Here is a 21,781-nt window from a genome sequence, read left to right on the forward strand (position 1 = left end):
CACCAATATCCTCCCTTCACGGAGCAACCCTAAAGGAACTGAGGCTCTACTGCGTAGACTTTTCTGACTTTATTGAACATTTCGTGCGCTCGGTTCAGAGACACAGCCCCCTAAGTCCCGGGTATTTTGCGCTGGATTTGTTGTGTGCGCTCAGATGTGGAGTTAGTCAGTTCTGCTCGGTTTCCTCCTCGTCTCTGGTGCCTGTGAGGACAGTTTCGTCTTCTCGTCGGGGAGACAGACGGTTGGTGAAGTTGGGCAGAAATGCGGCTGCAGCTGCTCGGCCTGACCTGCGCGCTCTGCTGCTGGAGCTTAATCTCAGCAAATGTGCTGGAAGCAGAGGTAAGGCTGATCCATGTTTGTTTTTTATTAATTAATCATGCATTTTTTAAACTAGGGCATATTAATTATGAGCTTGAAGTTTGTAAATTTGATAGTTTTTTTTTTTTAATATCCTCTTTTTCCCTTTTCCTCCTCATATTTTTGTAAATAAATCCTCAAGTGTCCACGTTTGTTTTTGTCTGCACGGCTCAGCTGAGCTGCTTTGTTCTAAAGGGGGAGCAGTGGTGGTACTAAGGGGGAGGGGGCTAATGGGTTTCATCTGTTTGGTTTGAGGAGACACCATTTCTGGAAGCTTTTTTGCTTTCACAAACTTCAGGAGCTTCAACTCAGGGTCTGAGGGGCTGCAGTTTTTGCTCCATGGAAACACTAACATTTAAGCCTTTACTTTGGTAAACAAGGCTTGCGCAACATGTCTGTGCTCCTAAGGAGTCAAAGAAGAACTGAAGGTATTTTTGTGCAAGATCCCTGTCACATCTTAATCAGCAAAGCTGTGAGGAAACACAGATCGGAGATGCTTATCTGAAATGACCCAGATCGCACCATAGATTTTACAGGAAATTGGATTTATATACCAATTAACGATTAATCAACTTCTTTGATTATATTCCTTCAATTCAAGTTGTTAATAATGTCAATCTATAACAATATAAAATTGTTTCAAACATGAAATATTTCGACTATATCAATATTGGAAAATACCATTTGGATTGAGGATCGATAGGTTTATTTTAATATGATGTAAACGTGACCAAGTGGATCAAAACGGACAAACACACTTGTGATGGCAGGAAAAAAATGATCAGGCCATCATTATTGTCCAATGTGTGGAAATTTGACATGTGACCATACAGTGTGAAAGAATGTTGTAATAATGTTCTGTTTGTGTTATTTTGATGTGGAAAAACAATGAAATTTATGAAACTTAAATGTAAACATATTTGCCATCAATTCCTGTTTTCTTGTTTGTTTGTACACATATTTGATTTACACTTGATTATTTTGCATAAAAAACAAAGGAATCTGGAAAACTTCACTTGCGCTGTTCAGTGCCCAGGTATTCATCTCTGAGTCTCACTGGTTGAATTTTTGGTCAAAGATGTGCTGAATAGATTTTAGGTCAGTGAATCGGATCGAATTAGATCGTTTAAAATGAAGCGACCATAAATCGGATTGTCAACCACAAATAAGTTTATGAATCGAATCATTGCAATAAGGAATTGTTACTTCCCTGCACACCAAATAGTCATATTTCCTGCAGAAAAGTAGCATTGGAGGACATTTGCAGGAGACTGTGTTGCATTGTGGGTGGGCACTGGATGAGCAATGTAGCCAAAGCAGACCTTAGTCACTGACCACAAGGCGAGACAAAGGCAAGTCAGACAGTTTACAAGAAGCTGGAGCCGGCTCCCCCACCATGGAGAACTGAGCTCACACATGTTATGGTTTAAACAGAAACAAGATTGCAGAAAATTTGACTGCTTCAAATTGAGATCACATCTTGGAATCAAGGTGGAGATGAAATAGACTGCATTTTTCCCACTCATATCAGGAATCAAGTGAAAATGTTGTGTCTTGGTGAAGTTTGCCTCCACAAAAGTCTCCAGTGACCTGAAGTCAGTCTGAATGCAGAAAGAGGCTCAACTTTAATTATAGGTTCAGGATTACATCAGCATAAGAAACCTGTGATCAAAAGATAGACACGTCTGTCTCAGAAAAAAAAAGACTAAACTGGAACTTGGCAGATAGAGAACAAAATATTGAAACAAAATAACAATGGTGTTCAACAGAAGTGAAACTCCTTATGACAGGTTTTTTTTTTAGAAACTTCAAATAAAGCACATTTCAAAGTTTCAGAGGAACTTTGTGGTGTCATAGTGTTGCCCAATTCAAGAACATCCTTCTCTGACTTCATCCTGACACACTAAACCCATTTAATGCATGTTGAGTGAAAAAAGAAGCCCCACCAAGAGAGACGTAAAACTTCCTCACTTCTCAGAAAATGAAATGGTCTCTTCTGAAGTTGGCCTCAGGACATTATTTTCATTCACATTTTTTCCCCCTCTCAAACCTTGCTAAAGTTTAATAAAATGCTTAGCTAGACACTACGACCAAAGGAAGCGGGCAGCAATAAAAACAGCAAGTTCCCAACACATTACAAAAATGGGAAATTTAGCATCTGAAGACACATGTTTCATGGTCCAAACACATCTGGGTTTCATTTCGTTTCTCGTTTTTGGAGGGGTTTATACTTTCAGAAAAAACTCTTGTCATGGTCAAATAAAACAGAGATTTGACTGGCAGCTTTTGACACCTAAACAGGCTCAGATAATTAGAAACTGATGAACATGTGTTCATAAGTAAACCGGTCCAGCTTGCATCATCTGATTTTGATCATCTGGTTTTTGATTAGCATGATCAGATTGTTGGAATCGACTGAGGTCAGGTTCTAGGCTTAACGTTTCCTACACTGATTTAAAAAAAGTCATCTAAAAGCCCCAACCGATGTTAAATTTATTCAAATTAACAGAAACATTTTGTATGTCACAAATATCAAATCCATTTTCTACAATTTAAAAAAAAAAGTTTTTTGTTTGAGATCAAAATGACCAGAGAAAGGTAGTTTGCCCTCTCTGGGTGGGTGGATTGCTCCTGCCCCAGGTGGAGGAGTTTAAATATCTTGGGGTCTTCTTCACGAGTGAGGGAAGATGAGAGTTTGAGATCGACAGGCAGACTGGCGCAGCGTCCATCGTTATGTGGTCGTTGTTCCGGTCCGCTGTGGTGAAGAGAGAGCTGAGCCAGAAAGCAAAGCAATTTACAGGTTGATCTTTGTTCCAAGACTCACCTATGGTCATGACTTCTGGGTCATGACCGAAAGAATGAGGTCCTGAATCCAAGCAGTTGAAACGAGCTTCCTCTGTAAGTTGGCTGAGGTTTCCCTTAGAGATGGAGTGAGAAGCTCGGTCACTCAGAGAGAGCTCAGAGTAGAGCTACCAATGGAAATGTGCCACTGCTGGTCCACACGCATGTGTGTGGTGTTCAATAATTTTAGTCAAATATTAAATTTATATTACTGGATTGATGCATATGGTCTTTGCCTATTTGCTGCTATATACAGTGATGTGCGCCATTGCTATGCATTGAGTCACGTCAACAGAACCCTGCTGTTCCAGTTTAAGACAGGCAGGCATCAACCACAAGCATCTGGCTAGCTCCCTCATCCAACCGATTTGCACAAAACATAGCTCGAATTGAAGCATGGAAAATTATTGATCTTGTGGTATATTTCAATATTTACCATCTCTTAAGATTATTCTGTAAACGGTGCAAGAACTGCTTCCTTTTAGTATTACAGGTAACAGATTACTGTCAAATTAACAGCTTCTAAATATCTGTGATTTGCGATATCCCTAAATGCCAGACTCTATATAACTGAGCTTGTAAATGCTTGCCACCGAAGCCCAGAAAGGAGGGAGATAAATGAAGTTCAATAGTTTGAATGGTTGATAAAGTTGACAAAGTTAATTAACATAAGCTTTTTCTTATTAAAAACCCCTCAAAGTGCTAAAAAAAGAGGTATAAATGTATAAGCAACACCTTGTAAAAATCCCCCATAATTAAAAAAATTGTAATAAACTACAACTGTTATTATCTTTTATTATTCTTATAATAGACCATAACATACTGTACCGACCGACGTTAAACTGTGTTAATCTGTGCTGTGTGGCTGTGCTCAGTTAGTGTTAAGTAATTCTGTTGAGTTCTGTGTTTAACATTGGTGCTCCAGCCGTTTAAATGAATGTGATGGCAAGATTGTGAGTCGGGGCGGAGGAGCAAGTGAATATAAAGGAGTGTCGTGAGAGCATGTGTGCGCTGAAATCGAATGAAGAGACAGCGTTAGGGCATGGCGTTCTGTTTTGTGCTGTCTTTGGCGTGGTTGCGGCTGACAGCAAGTGTTTAAGCTACTTTCAAGGTCTCCGACTTATTTTCATCAGGTTTAGCCGGACGTTACAATACTTTGAAGTACTATATGTCAAATGCATTTAAAAATTACAAATAAATAGACGACTTCATGGTCCTTTGAGAATAATAAGGCCGCTTCTCTCAGCTGGCATCTTTGGCTGATACAAGAAACATTTTTAAACGTAAGAACATGTATCATAACATCAAATATACCTGCCAAATTGTTAAGATTCAAAACAAAGTGATATTACCTGTAAATGGTCTGGCAGGTTAAAGTTTTGGGGCACAGCTCCTATCAACTGCTCTCTTCAGTGTACGGTTTAAAAACTGATGGAAATTCACGTTGAACACACAAAATATGCACATTGCTGCGTTGCCTGCATGTATTTTTAGTGCGTCCAGGGCTAAATGTTGTTGCTTTGTCACAAGTATTTAAAGTTAAAGTTGAATTTTAGCTATTTGTTCTCTGCAGTCGACCAATTGGCTGCAGAAAAAGCCGTGCTCGGGAACCATTCGGTTTATTAACCCCAAACCTAACCGTAAATCCTAACCCTTCCTTCAGATCCATGCACCCAAAAAAGAAGTTCAACACTGGTCGCACTTATTTAGAAAATTATGTGCAAATAGTCACTTTCTGTAAAACCAACAACAACATTTAACCTTAGACAATGCAGCAAAGTGCATTTTGGCTGCCTGTAATAAGTGTGGCCAACATGAATTTCCATCAGATTTTGTGCTGGTTGCTTGTAAATATGTGCGAAAAATATCAACAATGTTTTTAAACATTAGAAAACATCAAACATTAATAAAAATATGCATCAATTAACCAAACTAGCATGCTACTTGCTAGCACCCACATTAGCCCACACTCCAGCCTGATTTCTCTCTATTAAAACGTGGTTACTATCCTTTGATGATTCCTCTTGATCGGATTATTTTGTTGTCATGGCTTTTGTAGTTGATTGCAAAATATTGCGTCCCCTTTTGTGATTCTTTACATATTTTTCAAACTTCCTCAGTTCTTCACTCAATGCATAGTAGTGGCGCATGTGTGTCACGTCACATATGACGTGATGGCCAATCCAATATCAATGGTGATTACTTATTACAATAAAAAAATACACCTCTAAGTTTTGCCTTTTTCTATATTAAAAGAAAAGCAACAGACTGGCGACCTGTCCAGGGTGTCCCCTGCCTTCGCCCACAAGTGGCCGGTATTGGCTCCAGCAGCCCAGTGACCCCGAAAGGGAAAAACGGATTAGAAGATGAATGAAAAAAAAAAAGAAAAGCAAAATGCAAATATTAATATTTCTCAATTTAATGATTGTGTTTTATCAATACAAAGCATAAAAGGTTGATACAAATGTGTTTGTTTTTAACTTTTTCCTACTTTATATTACTTTATCAAAAGTGAATAGATATCCGTACCGGTTAAAGTCTGGTACACACCATAGACAAATTCTCAAACATGATTTAGTTTTCCTGAAATATTACATTTGGCAAATTGCATTGTCAAAAACTTCCATAACCAAAGATTTGAGTCAGAAAATGTTGAACAAGAAAGGCATCCAAACAATTTTCTGCATTTAAATGTACTTAGGTAACAAGATTTTCAGAGAAATCCTGACAATTCTCAAATACAAGGAAAGCTATAATTAAGATGGCGTATACTTGTGCTTATTTACCTTCCTTGAAGGCTCAAAACGCTTTACAGTCAAAGACCCATTCACCCATTCACACACATATTCACACACTGCACTTCTGAACATTGGTGCCAACTTTCCACCAGAGGCAATTAGCATAGGTATTGAGTCAAAACACCCAAATATGTAATGAAATTAGTTTTATTGGCAAAATACTCAAGACTAAAATAATATAAAATGTCATTACCTCAATATATTAGTATTCCTAAACTGTTCATTTTTTGACCAATGCTGACCATCCATCCATACATACATACATACATCCATCTTCTTTCACTCATCCTGGAACGGCTTGTGGGGGCAGCATACTAAGCAAAGATGCCCAGACCTCCAGCTCCTCTGGGGGGACCCCAAGACGTTCCCAGGCCGGCCAAGAGACATCGTCTCTCCAGCATGTCCTGGGTCTTCCCCGGGGGCCTCTGCCCAGAAGGACATGCCCGGAACACCTCTCCAGGAAAGCGTCCAGGAGGCATCTGGACTAAATGCCTTTCTTTGACCAGTGACTGGTTTATAGAACCTTAATTGGCAAAATTAAAACAATGCTATTGATATTTAATTTATATATTTGTAACAAACTTTGGTCCTGTGGCTGGATGAGATGCAAGTGAGTATAGGTACTGTAGAAAAGTTTATGCTTCAATTTTGTAGGTGTTTGTCTAAATATATTCTCACTTCAAGATCAAATAAGAGTTCTTAATTTCACTCATGTTGTTAAGGTAAAGTATGACCATAAACCTCTGAGAAATAAGTACTTTATGCCTTAGTCACATGCACCCATGGGGGTTGACCCGTAAGGGTGCTGCCGGTTTTAGGTTGTATGACCGTGTCGTAGAGAAGAGTGGCCGCATCTTTAAGGGAGCGCAGGTGTGTCTTGTAGTTCCCTCACGACCAGCTTAAGGGACGTCGTGAAAATGGAACGTACCATTGCAGTGTTTGTGGTATCATGAAGTACTTGTAAAGTTAATGTAAGTAACAAGCACTTATGTCGTACAAGTGGTGCTGTTGTACGGTGTCCTTACGCTGCACTTTAGTCATTTGTAATGTGGGAATTCTGGCTTCTAACTGACTGCGTGCAGATGCTGCTCACACAAGGTGTGCAAAGGTGCTTGTAAGATGCCCGTATAGGATGGCCACACAAACCACCCTCTGATTGTGTCATTTCCTCATTTCTAACAGTCAGCCTGCAAGCATAGATATGCTTGCAGGCCATCTTTCGCGAGCAGACAGCCCAAATCCATCCATCTGGGCAGTTGTGACCAAGGCTTTGGCTGAGTTTCTTTCTACATCTCTTACAGAGAGCATCATTTTGGCAATTAAACCACTGAATGAATTCTAACTGAATTGATGGATCAAAAAGCAGGATGTTGGTTTCAGCTGTAACTAGGTGAAAGCTGGCAACAATTGAAGGCAAAGTAAAATTCAGAGAACAAAATTCCCTTTTTTTCCTTTCTTCATTGGCATGAAGCGAGAGGAACAACTGACTCAGTTTCCAAAATTCAAACCCAGCCACACTTGTAACCCCTCTGTCGCTGCCCACTTCTCTTTATTGCTTTTACCTCTTAGTCTCTGTAATGCTGCTCTTGAGATCATCCTCTGCAAACTTTGATGCTGCCATCTGCCCTTGTTCTTCCTCCAACCCCGGTGTTAATGTAGACAAGAGAAAACGGCTAGAAATTTCAGGAAATTTCCAAGAGAAAGGTCATTGCTGCTGTATCGTCTCTTCTCTATTTACTCTATATTGTCTCTATTTACAGTTGTATAAATAGAGACAAGGAAGCACATGATGCTTAACCACGGTTCTTTTTATCTTTAGATGAAATGCTTCAGCTTCGCCCACAAGCACTATAGAGGTGTCTGGGGTTTTTCAAATCCAATTTCTGACCTCTGGAGAATTTTTTATTTTTTTTTCCCATCTGAGGATCTAATCAGCCTTATGTACATGTGCAACAACCCACAGAAACACTGCATACATACCACATCACATTTGAGGTCACAACACCCAAACCTTTAGTTTCAACGTGGGACTTCTTCTCATAGAAGGTGGCGCAGCCTGGCATGATCAGGACTTTATATGGACCTTTGATTAACAACATACCAGTGCAAACAATTTATTGGAACATTTGAAAGATATTACAGGAAATAGTCCAGACAGTGGCAGCGGGTTATTTTTGGTTAATTGACCACAGTAAAGTAGAAGTAAGCCCTCAAGACTTTGGTGTCTTATTATTAGGCCTACTCTGGTCATCTTTTGATCTATTTTAAAAGTATTCTCAAGGTTCTTTTAATTATGAAAATTTTGTTTTTAGCCAGAATTTTTTTTAAAAAGTGTTGTTTTCTAAGACAAAATTCCTGCAGAGTAGAAGGAGTTCATCAGAACTAGGGAGCTTGTGGCCCACTCAGTGTATTTTCTACGGGAAAAAAAACAATTTTTTTCAAACTGCATTTTTTTCATTTGCTCTGCTTTCAATAAATAAACACTCAAAACGTAACATGTTAAAAACAGTAAAAACACAATTCTTATCAGAGTTGGTCTTTAAGCTTCTTGTGTCCTGAAAAAGCAAAATACATTTGGCAGCTTTAAAGAATATGTCTTTATTGAAGCAGATTTTGATGCACAGGGCCTCACCTATTAATGTTGGAAGCAGAAATTGAAGAGGAAGCCAAGAAAAAAAGAAAAACAACAAACAGAAGGATTCAAGATCTTAAAGGGCAAACAAAGAAGAAACCAGTTTGAACTTTTTTCTGACTGATCATTTAAATCATGGAATAATTTTCACTTTGCCAACATATTAAAAAGATAAAATATGTTAGAATGTAATGTTTTTTTGTTTAGGAAAAAGCCAGTAAACATAAAAAAAGCAGCTAAACAACCAAATTTGATAATTATTTATTAAATATCTTATATGTGTGTAACTTTACAAACAACAAAAAAGGTCACCGGAGGTCACAAAATTCCAAAAAGTGACCTAGGCCACCAACTTCACATCACATGAGCTGTACTTCACTGTCTGCGCAAAAAGCATCTAGACCACACGTCACTGAAGGACCCAGAGTTGTGTTTACCAAACCGGCTGCCAGCTCTTTGACCACACATGGTTATGCACCAGGCCAACAGGCCGACAATAGCAGCCATGTAGAAGTCTCAATAAATAGACGCTTTGATGGAGGGAGTTTCAGAAAGGAGGGGTGAATGCTGGGATACCTGGCGTGTGAGCCGGAGGCGGTGTCGGTGTGTGGAGTAGCTTTGGGCCGGTGGAGAGGAGTGGTCTTGATGGAGTGGAGAGTGTTTTTATAGAAGCAGAGGCGTCACCACACTGGAGCCACAGCACACAATGGCAGCAGTCAAACTCAGAGGCAGAGAAAGTAAACTTACGAGAGTCAGTAGATGAATTAAATTTACTCGTCTTAAATAATCCTGAGAACTCCTCAGGAGCTTGTTAGACTGAACATGCAGAGATGGATAGATGGGGGGGAAGGTGCCTCTTTGCAGCTCATCATAAGTGAACCTTGTTCTCTGGCTGCACGAGTAACAGTGCCTGAGTGTGCACAGTTTGTATACAGATTGGTAGCATGGCCAATTTGCATCCTTTCCACTTCTTGGCCTGCTTATTTGTGGGATGCAGACTTAAAGAGTAAACTCAGGAACAGCGATAAATCTCAAGAAATATCAGCTTGGGATCATTGCATCTTATTCATTTGTGTTGGACACACATTGTGCATTACCTGATGCAAAAACATATAGACTTAAGGGAATGTTTGCTTCTCTGCTAGTCACAAAGGAAGTGTTGTTGTTATTTAGCATGGCATAAACTTTACAAGTGGAAACAGCTAGCTTGGCCTTTTTACAATGCTAAAAGACATTTCCATAAACACCTTAGGGGCTATTGGCTTTTATCCACATATAATTTAAATAAACCACATACTTAGTTTTTAAACTTTGCAAACTTAGCAAAAAAAGGGATAAAACTTTGATGTTAGACACTTTTGAGAAGGCAAGAACAAAGCTAGTCATTTCCTTTTATTCTTCTGCTGTGAAAAAGAAAAAAACAGGATTATATAATTACAAACTTGGGGAGTGTTTTCTTTTCATTTTTAAGCCCCACTCAAATAAAAATTGAATTTTTTGGTCTTTTTATTGTGCTAGTGTGGCATTTTATCATGTTAGAGGATAAAAATGTAGAAAGTTAAGTTTAAAATTACATTCTGAATATTTTTTTATTCAAATCAATATGAATCAGGAGCAACTGAAAAAATACAGTTTAAAAAAAGATTATATTTGTTAAATAAAAAATGTAGTGTGTAGGCCGCTGCGCTCCATTCTGATGCCTCCACTTGAAGATGATTAAATCCATGAACGACTTTGATTTTCTCGTCTGAGCCGGAATCTGATTCAAAACTGAACGCCTTTACATTTCCAATATTGCTCACCAATTTTGCTGCATCGCTGATGTTAGTTTTGGGTTGTGAGGTGCTGTAAGCTGGTGGGAAGATGCACATGGATCTGTTTGTCTCCAAGTGGATGCATCAGAATGGAGCAGAGCAGGGAGCTTGTGACTTGCCAAACTATCGTCTACGTGCTCCAACAAGCTTTTCCAACAGCATCTTTTCATCTGCTCCTCATTCACAATGATTTGACTAAATAAATACTCAGAAAAGCAATTTTGAGATTCATTTTATTTATTTATGTCCTCCATCATGAGAAAAACGACACAAAACATGCTAAAAAAACATCAAAAACAAGTTTTATCAGAGTTGGTCAAAATCGCTAAAATTTAGAAAACTTCTGTGTGACTTTGTTCTCGTTTAATGTAGGATTTTATACAAGTTGTACTTGAACAGTTCTTGGTCTAATGATTGACCACCAGCGGGAAAAATGGAAAGAAGAGAGACTTTCCAAAAGTAAGCATAAACTGAGCTTGTTTTGGTTTAAAACAGACAGTGTGGAGAAAAGCAGACCAGAGGGTGGCAGGGACACCTGAAGGTCAAGCTTTGAGAAACTCAAATGTAGCTGAGAATCTTACTTTTTCCATCTTAATAGCTGCCAGTTGTCTTTGGCTTAAGTTTTCCAGACACAGTTCTGGGTCATTGTAACAAAAATTACGTCAATGTGTTTTATTTGGATGTCAGTTCCTCCTTCATGCTACTGTCTGACTCTACAACAAAGTTCCCCTAAAAAGTTGGTCAGTTTGTAAAAGTCCCAGTTACATGCAGAAAAGACTACAAATTTAGCAGGCTGGATTACCTCAGTGCGTGCTGCCAGATTTAGAAGAGTAGGTTAGCATGTCAGCTGGGCATACAAAAAGCCATTCAGATGCAAAACACACACACAAAATGTTTGTCTCTTTGCCCCAACATGAAGTTGCGATACGCAGCTGAGCTCAGAGGAGCAGGTCCAGACAAACTTAAGCAAGCAGCTCTTCTCTTCTTTTTTTGTTGACTAAGGTACTTCTACTATTGCAGGTGGTTTTCTGTTGTTTTTGGCACAAACAGAGTAAAAGGGAATTCAAAGTTTGAAAGACAGAAAACCACAAAACACTGTTTGTGTGTTGCAGAAACAAGTAGTTTCAAAAACATGTTTTAGCAATAAAACTTAGCATTCATGTCTAGGTATTTCTGAAATTTTACTTTAAAAAAAATACAACATAAGGCCCTCATCAGCTACTTAGTGGCACTTGCTACTAGTGCTACTTTTTGTATGAATTACAGTTTTTCATTCCTTTGTGTTTTCTATTTTTTGCAGCTATCAAAGCTTTATTTATTCAATTCAGGGTCTCTGTGCTGTTTATTTCAAATTAACTGAATATTCTGACACAATGGCAATATATGATTTTTATATATTTTTTTTAACAAGAATGACTCCTTGTTAAAAATTGAAGTACTTTATGAGATTGTTAAAATTATTTAGGATCTGTCACTGTTAGGCATTTTGTTGGAAATTTTCTACAACTGTTTATTTCCCTTTTACATAATTAATAACTGACTTTCATAGAAAAGTTAAATTTAAGCAAATTGCAAATGGCATGTTAGTGTATTTTCAAAATAATTTAAAAATTAAAGACTATACAAAAATATAACCTTAAATAATAAAAACTGAACAATAAAATGTCATGAAATGGCAACTATTAATGACAAAAGACATTCAAGCAATTCAAAAGTTTTTTTAAGCACGTTTTAAGGACAATTAGTAAATATAAATATGAAAAAATCCCTCTCCCCAAAATAAACAATTAACTTTTAGTAGCTTTTAGTGATTTCATATATGATTTCTTATCTGTTGACAAGACATAAACTGGGCTTTCTGTTATAGTAGTATAGAAAATATATATATATATATGTGTGTAATCCTTTTTGAATTCATTTTTCAGAAAATTCACTGTTTTCTTTTTTTCTCTCTCTCAGGGGTGGCTGCAGCAATATGGTTACCTGCCCCCTGGTGATGTCCGAGCTCAGGCCATCCGCTCACCCAAGTCCATAGAAAAAGCAATAGCCTCCATGCAGAGGTTTTATGGACTGACTGTCACCGGCACCATAGACACAGAGACATTAGAGTGAGTTCTCTCTGGCAATCATTCATTAAATACCACAACATGTTAGAATTTTTTTTTGTAACCCTTAAGGCTTCTTTTTATTTTTTCTAGTGTTAACTGCCGCTTGTCCGCCACCTACAGTTGGTAGAGTCTTTGTGCAAAATATTGATGTGGTGCAAATCTCGTGAATCTTACTCCAGGCTTTTTCTTTCACAGCTTTATTCCATATATGAAAGACTTGGTGTCATATTATTCTGGCTGTGCACAAACCGCGATTAGTAATTTTTTCCTTCATGATTAAACTTCAAACGGTTGGCACTTCCCTTGTGTTTAAAGGGACGCCACCTAAACATCACAACCAAATTCGAGTGATTGTTAAACGTTTGACCTGGTTTAACTTTCAATGCACATTCTGTACGTAAGCCCGAAAACTGTCGTAGAAACTTACGAGAACGTGGAAACCTGAGAAGCATGTTCACTTGTGTTCCCATGTTCACATAGACTTTCATTTGAAGTGGTCACTTGAACGTGCAATGAAGAGGTGAACATACAGTAGCTTTAAACTAATCAAAGCTTTTTTGGAAGGATTTTACCTTACTCAATTGAGTTTTGTAATGTTTTTGTTGAAAATAGAGATTTACAATACCAATACTTCCCTGTAAATACAGCCAGTGTTTTAAAAAGTGTACGGTGGTAAATAAGTAAATGATTCTCTTTTTTTCCAGAGCCATGAAGCGCCCTCGTTGTGGAGTCGTAGATAAATTCGGCCCAGAGTTGAAAACCAGCTTGAGGAGGAAGAGATACGCAAGGCAGGGTCTGAAGTGGGAGAAGTCTGAGGTGACCTTCAGGTCAGAAAACACTTTAAAATGTTCTCTCAGACAACATTTATACCCTCCCTTGCTCGTTTCTTTTTATTTTATGATCCTAAATTCTATCTTCTTCCCTTCTCCCCGCAGCATAGAGAACTTCACCCCCAAAGTGGGGGAAAGAGCCACATCTGAAGCCATTCGAAAGGCTTTCAAGGCGTGGGAGAGTGTTATCCCACTCACCTTCCGTGAGATCCCCTTCAGCCACATCCGAGGCAAAGTCGACAAGTACGCGGACATCATGTTGTCCTTCGCTGAAGGCTTCCACGGCGACAGCACGCCATTTGACGGCGAGGGTGGCTTTCTGGCACACGCTTACTTTCCAGGCGTCGGTATTGGGGGAGACACTCACTTTGACCTCGCAGAGCCGTGGACAACAGGGACCACGGACCAGGGAGGTAAATAGGAGACAGAACCAAAGGAGGACAACGGAGCTGTAATTGTTTTAGTAATGTTTTATTGTTTTGTTTTCTTTTGTGTGAAGGAAATGATGTTTTCCTGGTAGCGGTCCATGAGCTGGGTCATGCTTTGGGTCTGGAGCACTCGAATGACCCTTCCGCCATCATGGCCCCTTTCTATCAGTGGTTTGAGACAGAAAACTTCCAGCTTCCAGATGATGACCGAAGAGGCATCCAGGCTATTTATGGTGAGTTGATTCAATTCAATTCAATTCAATTTTATTTGTATAGCCCAAAATCACAACAACAGTCGTCTCGATGGGCTTCGAAGTAAAACATGAAATCAGAAGGATCACGAATACAAAGAGTTCAATAGAAAAATACTAAAATGAACTAACAAACTGACTAAGCTATACTGGCATCCCTGCCCTTAGACCCCCCTTCGCGGTAAGGAAAAACTCCCAAAAAAAACGGATTCCGGAAAAAACGAAGAAACCTCAGGGGTGCCCACATGAAGGAGGGATCCTCCCCCAGGACGGACAGGCGATTTACCAGAACTCTTAGAGAAGAATTAACTTATCTAAATCTACAACTACATATATAAAAGTCCAGCAGACGAGCTTCATCCAGCCGTGGTTGTGGGGACAGTCAAAGGCGCGAGTCGAGCCGGAGACAGGAACCACAGCCAGGTGTAGGAGCAGGAGCAGAGACGAGGTACTCGGTCAGGAACAGAGCAGAGATTCAAAATAGGAGTTAACCAAGCTATAAGACTCAATGTTGATACGGTCACTATGACTTATGCCTTAAAAGGAAATTCAAATGACAGCTAAGAAAGACCTTTTTTTTTTTTGCTATAAAAAGATTTATTTCCTCTTTTTCTGCTTATGCCACAGTATATGACACACATGGTGGTTCAGAAGTGTGGTTTGTGGTCCTCCTTCATAGGAACCCTTTTTCCCTGACTTTGACAAAATCTCTCCTAACAGGATCAAAGTCAGGGGTGCCCCCTCCTCCTCCTCCCCCCCGGCCCACTAAGCCATCAAAGCCTGACAAGCCTGACCACGGCCCGGACATATGTGATGGACACTTTGACACCATCGCAGTCCTCAGAGGGGAGAAGTTTGTTTTTAAGGTACAGAACCCACAGCTTCCCTCTTTATCCATTGAGGTTTTAATGTTGACCAACTCTTTGGTTGATTGGAATCAAAAAACACAAGGATGAAGAAGTAACATTTCTAGTTTTGTGAGAGGAAATCTAATTAACAAGCCTTCCATTCATAAATAAAGTCAAACTTCTCACATTGGGCTTGCAGGACAAGTGGTTTTGGCGAGTTCGGAATAACAAAGTGCTGCCAAACTATCCCATGCCTATTGGTCACTTCTGGAAAGGTCTTCCTTCGAACATTGACGCAGCCTACGAGAGGACTGATGGGAAATTTGTCTTCTTTAAGGGTAAATTCAATTTGGATTCAGAGTTAAGGCAGGTAAAGCTTTTTTAATCTGTAACATTTCTGTTTTCTTTCCATTTTGTTATGCAGGTGACAAATATTGGGTTTTTAGTGAGTCTACCTTGGAGAAGGATTATCCAAAGAATCTGGGAGATTTGGGCACCGGCCTTCCAAAAGACAGGATTGATGCTGCTCTCCTTTACACACATACAGGACAGACATTCTTCTTTAAAGGATCCCAGTAAGTTTTTCTTCCGATCTACAAGATTGACAGGTGACAAATAGTTCATTTTTTCCCCTTGATATGTTTAAAACTTTCCAAAACCTTTCAAAGAATAACAAACATTTATGGAGGGTTTTAATTTAGCAGAGTTGAAGGGCAGCTTTCTGGTAACCTACATTTCATCTCATGCTCAGTTTGACTCATTCTGATTGGCATTCAGTTCAGATGTTATGTTTTTACTTTATTGGTTCAAAATTGGTTTAAAAAAAATGAAGATTGGAGGTGTAAGCCATGCTATGCTGTAGACAAACCAGCTATATGTTTTGCCTCTTTATTGTAAAAATGTTAAACTCCACATTAAAGCCCAGCTGTATGCTTTAAGTTAAAAACATTTTTAAATGTGTTGCTGGTTGTTGCTGTTTTTACTGCAACTAAAACAAAGTTTTGGTTGAAGTATTATGGAGTTTAAACCAGCTGTTCTATCTTGATGTATGATGTGTAAACACATGACCACAGAGGAGGTTTGCATTCCAGAAAATATAGTTTCAATCAAAGCACAAACAACTTGTTGAGTTTCTATTGTTTTTTTGTTTACCGCAGACGCCCATTTGTGGTTTTAACTGCCTGCATTCTGCACGCAGAGGAAGTAGAATTTCTTTAATGCAATATGCATTTTTGCCCCTAGATATCACTATTTTCAATATAGCAATCCTTTTAATACATTTAAACATACAAGAAATACCTGTTAATGTCCTAAACACAGCAATCAATTAGGGTTTTTTTTACTCAGAGGATAATTTCTCTAAAGAAATTCTTCTAGTCTGTAAGATTTGTTTTTCTTTTCATGCAGATACTTTCGCTATAACGAGAAAACGCGCAGAGTGGACAGAGACTATCCAAAGTCCATCAACACATGGACTGGAGCACCAGATAACATTGAAGCCGTCATCATGAGCGAAGATGGATGTGAGTTTTTCTTCCAATAAAATTTTGGGTGTTTGATGAGTTATTTGTGTAAAGAATTACAAGAAGGAAAAGCTGTGCCTCTCCTTTTACATCAATTTCTTTTACATCAATTTCAAGGAAAAAAACAAATCAACAACAAATATCTATACAATAGTAGATTAAAGACCCGCTCCACTGAAAACTGTGTTTAGTTTAACATGTTTTTTTAGCATTTATCTGATGATGAAGGACATATATAAAGAAAATTAAGCACAAAATTGGATTTCTGAGTATTTCTTTATTAAATTGCTTGTAAATCAGGAGCAGATGGAAAAAAAATGTTGCTTGTTATGTAGGAAATATACTGGGCGGACCGCGAGCTCTGCACCGCTCCATTCTGATGCATCCACTTGCAGACGACTAGATCCATGTACGTCTTCATGTTCCTCATCTGAGCTAGTATCTGGTTCAAAACTGTATGGCTGAAAAACTCCAATATTGCTTGCCATTTTTGTTACACCATTAATGTTAGGTTGAGGGTGTGAGAGGCCGTAAGCTAGTGGGAGAGCATGTAAACAGATGGATGATGGGAAGTAGGGACGGGCTTACTCAACAGTGCCGTCCACAACTCAGAGGCAAATTTCTAATAAACAGCTGCCGCTCTGCAGAAACTATGTCCTAGAAAATGACACAGTTTTTTAAATTTTGGCTAAAAACGGCATAATCATAATTAAAACATCACTGGGAACGCTTTTTATAATAGATCAAAGGATGATCCGAGTGGATCTTTATGATTACGAAAAAAGTAAAACAATCCTCCTAGCTAAGATGTGGTCTCTTTTCTTTTTTCAGCCTACACTTACTTCTACAAAGACAATAAATACTGGAAGTTCAACAACCAGCACATGAAGGTGGAGCCTGGCTACCCCAAGTCAGTGCTCCGCGAGTGGATGGGCTGTGAAAACGAGGAGCCAAAAAAGGGTCGGAACGATGCCACAGACAGATCAGGAGGCGCCGGGGCCGTGGCTGTCGTGATCCCTCTCATCCTACTCGTACTGGTACTGGTCACGCTGGGAGCACTTTTGTTCTTCAGGAAGTACGGCATGCCACGCCGCCTCCTCTACTGTAAGAGATCGCTGCTGGATAAGGTGTAGACGGAGCAGCAGGCGGTTGACTGACTGCCACAGAGGGACGAGCAGAAAAAGGGAGAGAATTTAAGGGGACCGGGGCCCAATGAAAGAAACTGAGAAGGAGAAGAAGTACAGAGCAAGGAATGAAAGAAGGAATAAGGTGTAAAAGGGGGGGGGGGGAATGCCTCAAGTGCCACAAAAGGATAGGAAAGGCCCATAAAACTGAATTCAGGAAAATGTATATTTTATTTTACCTATTTAGATGTCATCTTTGTGTTCAGAAGTTAAAAACAAACCACCATAAGAAAAGGGAACTATACAACACCCCCCCCCCCCTTTTATATACAGAAAAAACTTTCTTATAACTGGACGACTGTAGCAGAACTGCTGTTTGATTCAATTCCTGCTTGAAAAACTTGCTCAGAAATTAATCTTCTCTTTTTTCATTTTTTGCTGTTAAAAAATATTTTCCCACAGTTAAGACACTCTTAAAAAGTTTTGATGCTGTTTGGGAAAGGGATTTTTTTTCTACCACTAAAAAAAGCCACGGGGAATTAATTTTTCCTTAATCAAATCCACAAGAATTTTTTTTTTCATGTAGAAATTGCTCATCTTATACCATGGTACAGTTTCAGTTAAATTTAAAAAAAAAGAAGCATTTCTTGAAACCACGGTACAGAAATCCTTGTATTTTTTTGTTGTTGCTTCTCCCGCTTTGAAACAACGGTTGGGGGTTTTGATGGAGTTGTGTGTAGCATCTCCGTTGTGCACAGTGTTAATACAGAGTTGTTAGTGCAGACTTGAAGATCTGTCAGTCAGACTTAAAGGTTGTTGGAGCCGATTACCCATCAATTGTGTTGCAAAAACCTCAAAGTTTTGACTTGTAAAAACGAAGATGCTCCGCCTGGTTCAAGAATGTGCTCACTTCCTTTGTAACTCAAACTTGAGATGCTCAAACTTGCCAAAGAGACTCTGTGCAAGCTGTCAGAAAGAAAAAGGGGCTTTGCAAAAATAATCAATCAAGTCTCCAGAGAAACTAAGGTGCAATGTTTTTAAAGAACTGCTTTAAGGGTAATTATGATTATAAGTATGATTATTGTTATTATTGTTGTTCTGGCTTTCCATGTGTTGTCATTTGCAGTCCTGCTGGGCAGAGGCGTTGCATGACGATAGAATTGAACCCCATACTACATCATATAAGATTAAAGTGAGTCCAGGGGGTGTTTTTTTTAAATAACAAAACACCACATGCCCCCAAATGCTGGCATAGGATACCGGCCATGTTATTTATGAACTTTGACATAGATGGTGCTCCTTGATTTTTTTTTTTTTTCACATCAATCACAGCCATGTGAGAGTTTATTCGGTTTTTAACAATGATAATAGTAATGATATTTATAATGATGACCGTATTAATAAAACAGAATGATTTGTTTTTCTGTTTGTGTTTTATTTATTTAGTAAAATGAATAATTTTTTTTAATCTTCTATTTAAAAAAATTTGCTCCTCTCAACTTTCAAACTTGCATACATTCACATATTTTTATTTAGTTCATAAAATATCTCTATTTTCACAACTGATTTTAAAAAATAAGCTCTTTCACAATAAAGTTTTCAAAAAAACTTGAAGAGTTTCTGAAAGAGGATTTTTAAAAAAGCTTTTATTTTAGGAAATGTGAACTGTTTTCCTCAAAGTCTAACTCTGAAAAAGAGCTAACTGTGGTTTCAAACTGTTTGGAAAATTACTAAAGTTGATTTCCTGCTGTCACAGGCCTGTTATTTGGCAACCATTAGTTTTTCTTGGTTGACTTCATGGACAAATAAAAAGAAATCAACCAAGAAACCCAAGCAAATATGTGCACCTTTCCACACTTGCATCTTCCAAACTGTGTCTCAGTCATCTGCACAGACACTGCATAAACAGGCCCCCATAGATATAAGACAAAACTTCTTACCCCATTGGCAGATTTTCTTTAAATAAGCAAAAACTCTGCCAATGGGGTAAATGGAATAGTGGAAAGGTTTACAGATTATATTCATCTCCTGGACTGTATATGAGAACTGGATTGAGTAACTCCTCCCCCCCTAGCTTTTCAAACAGGAAGTACCTACTGGTTCCAAGAAGCCAAAATCCCATAGACTTCTATAGAGATAAATGGATTTATTAGTCATAATAACCGTTCGTGCTCTGATACCTTTTTCTTAACATCTTCTTGTTAATCCTAATATTTTTTCATGATGTTTTTTTCTGTATGAACTTTATTCAAGTTATAAACTGACCAATCAGATTGTCTCAATAAAAGTGTTTTTTTCTCAAGCTGAACACTCAAAACATTTGATTCTCTCCTTTTATGGATGACTTCACTTGGTCCAGTTCTCATATACAGTCAATGTTTCAGCTCAAATGGTTCTGAAGAATAACATTTCAGTGAGACCCGAAAGGTTATGGACAACTACCCAAATCATTTGGGCCGAGCCACAAATATAAGATAAAGTTATAGGATAAAACTTTCTAAATCATTATACAACCAACAAATGGAGATCCTTAACTGAAAGATGTGAAGAAGGACAGGGAGCTTTTTTGTAAGTTGTTGGGAAACATCTGATTGTAAGTGTTTACATCTCACACCAGGAGAATGCCATAAATCTTTTTGTTTGTCCTGGCTCCTCAATGTTTTCAGCACACACTCTGGATGCATCATGTCATTTTGGTAAACTTCCATTCTGTTTGGTTGTTGCCCAATCAGCATCTGTGAAGTGAAACCAGAAGGTTTTCTAGAAAACAAACTTAGTACATGCTGCATTTTGTCTGTTATGATAAAATACATTTGAGACTAGAATCCGGAGAGCCAAGGATCACAAAAAGGGACCCAAAAAAGATCAAAAAATGGAAAGAAAAGGTTGACAGGCATGTTAAAGTTCATCTTCTGAGAGTGAGCTCATTACAGGCCATTCTTTGGCTCTCAGATGCTGGCGGGCCACAGAGATGCAGTTCTGCCGCTGGCAGTTTTGGACACAGAGCCAGCAGTCATGTGTGGAGGAAAAAAGGGATGGAACATTCACATTTTTCAGAGAAATGAGTTCCAGCTGAGCATCTGGTATTCTTAAACATCTGAGTGTCTCGGTCAGCCTGCATGTGGGCGTCCATGTGTGGCTGTGCCTCAGTTTATTTGGTTAAACTAGATTAAACTTAGTTATTTAGAAGGTTAAATACTCTTATTAGGGCTTTTGTAAATATACCTAATTAGGACTATTTCTGATGACTTTCTTTTAGGGTTAGATTTAGTTCCATCTGGGGGTTTTTTCGTTCATTTGTGAAGTCAAAAAGTCAGGTCAAGAGCCTGCTTTAGTTTCTGGAAGGGCCCGCAATGGAAAAAAACAAAATGTGTGAAAGTGAGCCGAAGAGAAGTATGAGGGTCCATCCTTTGATGTTTACAAATTGCAGGAGAACAAAATCTGTGTGTAAAGAAAAGAAAAACAGAAACAGGTAGCAAGACGCAGGACATCCGTTGCAGGAACAGGGATATTCTTCATTCAGCGTGTCCCATCACAGCCTCTGTTATTTCCTCACCCACTGCAAAAGTACTTTTGTCCCAGGCTCCGCCTCTTCTCACCACAAATATCTATGGTCTGTTTTTGCTCTCTGTCTTTGCTCTTTCTTCTCATCTTCCCCTCATTCCTCTCTGTTAGAACTCTTTACTGACTGACAGAAAAACTGTAAACAACTGGAGCCAAAATCAACCACGAATTTAAGCCAAAGAACCCCTACATCCAAACTCAAAAGAGAAAACTTTTATGCATAAGGTTTGGTTTATGGTAACGTGGTGGATATGGGTTCTTCTAAGGTAACTTTACTTTGAGGATTCCTCTATATTTATGAGAATTTATCATTCTAAACGTTTGGACTTAAATCTGGGGACTTGAGGCCACAACAAATACATAAATCTCACATATTCTCTTTTGTTTGTTTGTTTGTTTGTTTGTTTGTTTGTTTGTTTGGGTGAATGAAGCAAATATTCTCATTTTTGTCTGTTCCATTTTAACGTGAAAGAAATGTGAGATTTATATATATTTAATATATGATCTCATCTTGTGTAAAATTCCATGAAGTTGTTAATTATATCATTAGGGATTAAATATTTTTATTTAAGTATTAAAGTTATATATTGAAAAGTATTTATTTTCATTGTATTGTCTTCTGCACTTGATTTCTTTCTGTTTTTCTACTAAGCTCATCTGAAA

The 21,781-nt window shown here is 38.5% G+C and overlaps 1 protein-coding gene across 1 annotated transcript; it reads left to right on the forward strand.

The window, feature by feature from the left end:
- LOC101171699 (matrix metalloproteinase-14) lies at nt 1-18,976 on the forward strand. The gene is made up of 10 exons (XM_004079834.4): nt 1-339; nt 12,402-12,550; nt 13,255-13,377; nt 13,486-13,793; nt 13,880-14,041; nt 14,780-14,925; nt 15,107-15,245; nt 15,332-15,482; nt 16,315-16,430; nt 17,262-18,976. Exons 1-10 carry the CDS (start codon nt 262-264, stop codon nt 17,561-17,563), a joined length of 1,674 nt encoding a protein of 557 aa, XP_004079882.1. The 5' UTR covers nt 1-261; the 3' UTR covers nt 17,564-18,976.
- Nucleotides 18,977-21,781: the final 2,805 nt, after the last annotated feature.

This window comes from Oryzias latipes, chromosome 18 (genome assembly GCF_002234675.1).
Source record: "Oryzias latipes chromosome 18, ASM223467v1".
Taxonomy (NCBI): Eukaryota; Metazoa; Chordata; class Actinopteri; order Beloniformes; family Adrianichthyidae; genus Oryzias; species Oryzias latipes.